Source organism: Marmota monax, unplaced genomic scaffold, assembly GCF_021218885.2.
Source record: "Marmota monax isolate L192 unplaced genomic scaffold, Marmota_monax_Labrador192_F-V1.1 WCK01_AAM20220418_F8-fsc00327, whole genome shotgun sequence".
Taxonomy (NCBI): Eukaryota; Metazoa; Chordata; class Mammalia; order Rodentia; family Sciuridae; genus Marmota; species Marmota monax.
In genome coordinates this window covers 743,070-749,069 of record NW_026692808.1, presented here as the reverse complement: position 1 = coordinate 749,069, position 6,000 = coordinate 743,070, and the positions used below count along the sequence as shown (strand labels likewise).

The following is a 6,000-nucleotide window of genomic DNA, read 5'->3' as shown; positions in this document are numbered from 1 at the left end:
ACTGTATCAAGCAAAGGTTTTCCCACATTGTTTACATTCACAAGGCATTTCTCCAGCATGAGTTCTTTCAAGTAAATAAAAGTGACTCAATGTAGTGAAGGATTTCCCACACTGCTTCCATTAGAAAGGCTTCTCTCTAATGAGTTAATTCACACATTTGAAGGTAAGCAGAAGTACTGAAGGCCTTCCCACATTGTTTATGACCACAAGGCTTTTCTCTTTTATGAAATTGTTCATGTATGTGAAGGCAAGAGGAACTACTGAAGGCTTTCCCAATTGTTTACATCCATCGGGCTTTTCTGAAGAATGAGGTCTTTCATGTCTGTGAAGGTGAGAAGATCTATAGAAGGCTTTCTTCCATTATTTACATCCATAGGGTGTTTTTCCTTTATGAGTTCGTTCATGTGAATGAAGCTGACTGGATCTACCAAAGACTTTTTTACGTTGTTTACATTCATAGGGTGTTTCTCAAGTTTGAGTTTATGTATTTAAATGTAAAGGAAGTAGTGAAGGCTTTTCCCAATTATTTACATTAATAGGGCTTCTTGACAGTGTCACTTTGTTTAGTCTTTGAAGATAAGAAGAAGTAGTGAAGGCTTTACCACATTACTTACCTTCATAGGGCTTCTCTCCAGTATGAGTTCGTTTATGTCTTTGAAGGTAAGAGGAACGTCTGAAGGCTTTCCCACATTGTTTACATTCATAGGGCTTCTCTCCAGTATGAATTCGTTCATGTTGCAATTGGTAACTCAAACAAACAAAGGCTTTCCCACATTGTTTACATTCATAGGGCTTCTCTCCAGTATGAGTTTGTTTATGTCTTTGAAGGTAAGAGGAACGTCTGAAGGCTTTCCCACATTGTTTACATTCATAGGGCTTCTCTCCAGTATGAATTCGTTCATGTTGCAATTGGTAACTCAAACAAACAAAGGCTTTCCCACATTGTTTACATTCATAGGGCTTCTCTCCAGTATGAATTCGTTCATGTTGCAATTGGTAACTCAAACAAACAAAGGCTTTCCCACATTGTTTACATTCATAGGGCTTCTCTTCAGTATGAGTTCGCTTATGACTTTGAAGGTAAGAGGAACAACTGAAGGCTTTCCCACATTCTTTACATTTATAGGGCCTCTCTCCAGTATGAATTCGTTCATGTGTTTGAAGATGAAAGGAATAAGTAAAGGTTTTCCCACATTGCTTACATTCATAGGGCTTCTCACCAGTATGAATTAATTTATGTCTACGAAGGTAAGAAGAACAACTGAAGCTTTTTCCACATTGTTTACATTCATAAGGCTTCTCTCCAGTATGAGTTTGTTTATGTGTTTGAAGATAAAAGGAATAAGTAAAGGCTTTGCCACATTCCTTACATTCATAGGGTTTCTCCCCAGTATGAATTCGCTGATGTCGATGGAAGGAAGAACAATATATGAAGGCTTTCCCACATTGTTCACACTGATAGGGTTTCTTTCCATTATGAGTCCATTCATGTGAATGAAGCTGACTGGATGTAGCAAACACTTTCCCACATCGTTTACATCTATTAAGCATCTCTCCAGTATGAAATCGTTCATGTATGTGAAGGTAAGAGGAACTACTGAAGGCTTTTCCACATTTTTTACATTCATAGGGCTTCTCTCCAGTATGAGTTTGTTTATGTCTTTGAAGGCAAGAGGAACGACTGAAGGCTTTCCCACATTGTTTACATTCATAGGGCTTCTCTCCAGTATGAGTTCGTTTATGTACTTGAAGGTAAGAGGAACAACTGAAGGCTTTCCCACATTGTTTGCATTCATAGGGCCTCTCTCCAGTATGAATTCGTTTATGTACTTGAAGGTAAGAGGAACGACTGAAGACTTTCCCACATTGTTTACATTCATAGGGCCTCTCTCCAGTATGAATTCGTTTATGTACTTGAAGGTAAGAGGAATGACTGAAGGCTTTCCCACACTGATTACATCTGTAGATTACCTCTCCAGTATGAGATTGTTGGTATTTTTGAAAATATATGGAACAACTACATTCTTTTCCACATGTCAGACATTCATAAGATTCATTTACAGTGTGCACTGATGCTTGTCTTTGAACACTTGTACAAGAAATTAAAGATGTTTTGTTCAGTTTAAGTTTATATGGCTTCCCTCCATTCTCCTCATTCTTACATGCTTTCTTTGCAGAGTGAGATATAACGTGCCTATTAAGGAAAAAGAGATATATGAAGACTTGTCCAAATTCTGATGAAGACTAGGCTTTGGAATCTCACTAAAAGTTCTTCCACAATAAGTGCCTGTTTATATTTTTCCAGAACCTACCATATGACTTCTGTAAAAACATTATATGGAAACATTATATGGCTCATTAATGCTTTTATATTCATTAGTTGATTTTACACTTACACTATTACCAGTGTCAGGGAAAGTATTACTTTTCTGTCATGTCCAAACTGTTTGAAACTAAATGTAAGGATGACTTTGTAACATTGATTCTCATAGCTAGTACCAAAACAATGGTATCAGGACAGCATTTTTCAACATTGTCAACAAATGACTTATTTTTGAAAACACTAAACATGTATCTTACATTAAAGCTCATATTTATGGTTAAATAAGAATAACTATAATTCATATCATGGGTATTTTATCTACTTGTTTGTAAAATTATAGGACATGTTACAATTCCCTCCAGACACTCTGTTTCCTCTAGTGGACACAATTACCTTAGATCTCTCATGGGATTTCTGTTCTCATCTTCCCATTTGTCTCCTAAAATGTAGACATGAAACAATCATTATGAATTATCAAGATTTCAGAAGAAAATTATGAGGTTAAAACTATAAACAAACCTAATGCAAAAATGAAAATGAAGAAAAAGGAAAAAGAATATGCGATTTATGCTGCAGAGTGCAAGACATTAGGCCCAATATATTCCCCATGCATTATCATTCCACATTCCAAATTCATGAGAATGGAACTCCCACTTGCCAGGCCTTGGGGCCAATGCCTGTAATTCCAGCAGCTTGGGAGGCTGAGGAAGAAGAGTCTCAAAGTCAAAGCCACCCTCAGGAACTGATGGAGGCCTTGTCTCTAAATACAGTACAAAAAAAGGGATATCGATGTGGGTCAGTGATTAAACACCCATGGGTTCAATCCTTGATTTGGGGAAAAACAACAACAACAACAACAACAAAACAATCTCCCAATTACTCAGTGTTTGGTTATATAATGAAAAAAGCATCCTTACGTATAGAAGCCAGGTTGCTAAGGACTTCCTGCATCACATCTCTGTAGAGATTTTTCTGGGAAGGATCCAGCAAAGCCCACTCCTCCTGGGTGAAGTTCACAGCCACATCCTCAAAGGCCACCAAATTCTAAAGTATTCCAGAAAAGTGTAGTGCAGGCCAGGAGAGATTGACAGCATTAGGGCTCTATTCTCATCATGTAGGATATTCTCACATTTCTGTGGTCTCCAAATATTTATTCTATGATTTTGTCATCAAAACATGTACTCTTATTGTGCACTCACTTACCTAAACAGAGGGATTCCAATTTAAGGCCTGAACTATCCAGAAAAGCATCAGCAGAGCAAACACACCCTTCTTGTTGTAGAGTCCAGTGAGTAAGGCATGCTCCTGGTCACCCCTAAATCCTCTGCAGGTTATCTAATACATGGAATATTGAAGGTCTCCTACTTCATGTGCAGAGAAGATCTAACATTAGTATCCTGAGAGTATCTACCCTAAGAAGTCCCTACTGATAAAGCTTGGCTTTTTCTAATAGAGAGAGCTAAGGACGTGGAAGGCATCCCACCAAACTAACCAGTAACACTGGTCATAGTGCTGAGACTGTAGGTAAACATACTCATTACTGAACCTCCGGCCTTCCTTCAGAAATCTTATTATTTTGTTCCACTGTTACCTTAGAACCTAAAGAATCACCCATCTGAAAATAAACAAGTGAAAAAACAAACCCTATACTCAAGGAGATTTGGAGCTTCCTAGTAGACAATATTTAATCCAGGTAGTCACAATGTGTTCACTGGGGACTGAGAAAAATTAGAAGACCACAACTTGTTTACTCCAGACCAAGTCTAAGCAAGCAGCACACAAGAACAATAATTCTTAAACAACAAATTTTTAATAGTACTAATAATATCAAAGCAGAATAGGGTAAGTGGAAAGATGCATGTGTCGTAGGAATAACTCAGTGTCAACAAAGGTCACCTCTTTCAAATGATAGCCTTACAGAATTTTAGAAATCTCCAAAATAGACTTCATAGTGGTCAAGAAGTAATTTGCCAAGCCTAGTAGGTATAAAAAAATTGTGTAACAATTGTCAACATTGTCTGAACCAGAGACTGCTGGTTTTCTAACACACAGTGAGGAGCCACACAAAAATGTTTTCTTCACAAACATGTTTGGTCACATAGGCCACATATACAGGGTTGTCTGTAGTAAGGGGACTCTGTGTGTGCAGTGATGCTGGTATAACAACTAATGCACTGTCAACTGCAGGATTTGGTAAAGCAACATGCTGGGGAGGTTTGTGGCCCAGGAACCACTGATACCACAGAGCCTAGGTGTATAAGAGGCTGTGCCATCCAGGATCATGTGAATAGAGAGATGATTGTGCAATCATGAGGTGGCCTGGTGGAGGTCCACAGCAATCAGCACAGTGTCTTCTGTGTCCCAGCACCTCTGGAGGGACACAAAGCCAAAGAGTTCTCAATATGTCTCAAAATATAATGAAGTCTAAACTGAAATTCAGCAAGAGTTTTCATCAACTTGGCATGTTTTTACTATAAATAACTCTAATGTCTTTTTTTTTTTTGGTACTTGGTGTTGAACCCAGGGAAACTTATCCACTCAGGCACATCCCCAGAACTTTTTAATATTTAGAGAGGAACTGTTGAATAAAATGGAACAAACTATATTATGTGCTGTATAAATACATCACAATGAATTCCAATATTGCATTTATCTATAAAGCAGATTATTTTAAAGTCAGAAACACAGATAGGGTTGGTGCTGAAGGAACACAGACATGTTGGGCTCAAGGGGCAGGTAAGTTTCCTGCAGCTGGGGTTCCTCCCACCTGGTCCTGCTCACTGATAGTCTCCATGATCACCCTCCCAGGAGACCTTGATTCCACTGTGTGAAGCTTTTCAGGTTTGCATAGCACTGCACTGGGGTGGGTGATTCAGTTTTTGATCCTTCACAACTTGTGATAGAAATCACTGCTCACCTGGCTCCTCAGTACCAGCATCTACAGGCTGACTGTCTACCTGTCTCCAAGAAAGCAGAACAGGGCTCTGAGGAGACAATGTCCCAAGGAGGCAGCAGTCTAGATGAGGCCTGTTACAGGAGATTCCTCAATTCCAAGGCCCCCAGCTGCTCCTCTGAGAGGCTGCACCCCAAAACTCATGCTGTCCTCTAGGAGGAGCTGACCCAGGCTGAAATTCCCTGCACCTGCAGGACACAGGGCAACTGTGGGCACCTTGTGGCAGCCCCAGGAAAGGCCAGGATAGTGGCTCAGGACACAAGCCTTTGCAAAGTGTCCAAAGGGAACCTGTGCCCAAAGATATTAAGGTATCTGTCCTGGGAAAACAAAGGACAGACCCAAGAATTTCCACAGTGGAGCTCCACAAGACTCTTTTCTACTTTGCCCTCGTGGCAGATATTCACAAACAAGAAAGAAATTTTCAGTGAAAAATTAATAATTAAAATACTGTGCCCACTTGAATGTAGTGAGGGAACAGATGACGATGCTGTGAACTGGAGGAGGAGCTGGAGTCTGGAAAGGTGTAGACAGGGTATACGATTAGGGGTCTACCACCAGCCCTAAGAGGGGCTAGGCTGGGAGAGGAAAGGGAACTTGAGACCCTGTTTTCCACACATGTCGAAGATGGGGTGGGAAAGGTGAGTGACTCCTGGGGTAAAAGTGGGGACAGTGACCCCCTTGGCCAATAACTTTCCACATAGAAAGCCCATCCCCAAGTCAAAAT

At 40.0% G+C, this 6,000-nt stretch overlaps 2 protein-coding genes across 2 annotated transcripts in view; both read right to left on the bottom strand.

Annotated features, from left to right (window-relative positions):
• Positions 1–626: 626 nt before the first annotated feature.
• LOC124095270 (zinc finger protein 844-like) overlaps positions 627–6,000 on the bottom strand; it is a 37,992-nt gene continuing 32,618 nt past the window's right edge. Inside the window, exons 3-6 of the mRNA XM_058580641.1 lie at positions 3,241–3,367; positions 2,717–2,762; positions 1,203–1,240; positions 627–916 (exon numbers count right to left, since the gene is read on the bottom strand). Of these exons, the coding sequence (XP_058436624.1) occupies positions 750–916; positions 1,203–1,240; positions 2,717–2,762; positions 3,241–3,367 (378 nt within the window). The 3' untranslated portion in view covers positions 627–749. The remainder of the gene's footprint in view (positions 917–1,202; positions 1,241–2,716; positions 2,763–3,240; positions 3,368–6,000) is intronic.
• Positions 1,111–2,006, bottom strand: LOC131424322 (zinc finger protein 844-like). Its single transcript, XM_058580640.1, has one exon. It carries the CDS (start codon positions 1,878–1,880, stop codon positions 1,230–1,232), a length of 651 nt encoding a protein of 216 aa, XP_058436623.1. The 5' UTR covers positions 1,881–2,006; the 3' UTR covers positions 1,111–1,229.

Excerpts from the sequence above, each read along its gene's own strand:
- LOC131424322 (XM_058580640.1), bottom strand. The coding sequence starts at position 1,880 with ATGAATGTAAACAATGTGGGAAAGTCTTCAGTCGTTCCTCTTACCTTC.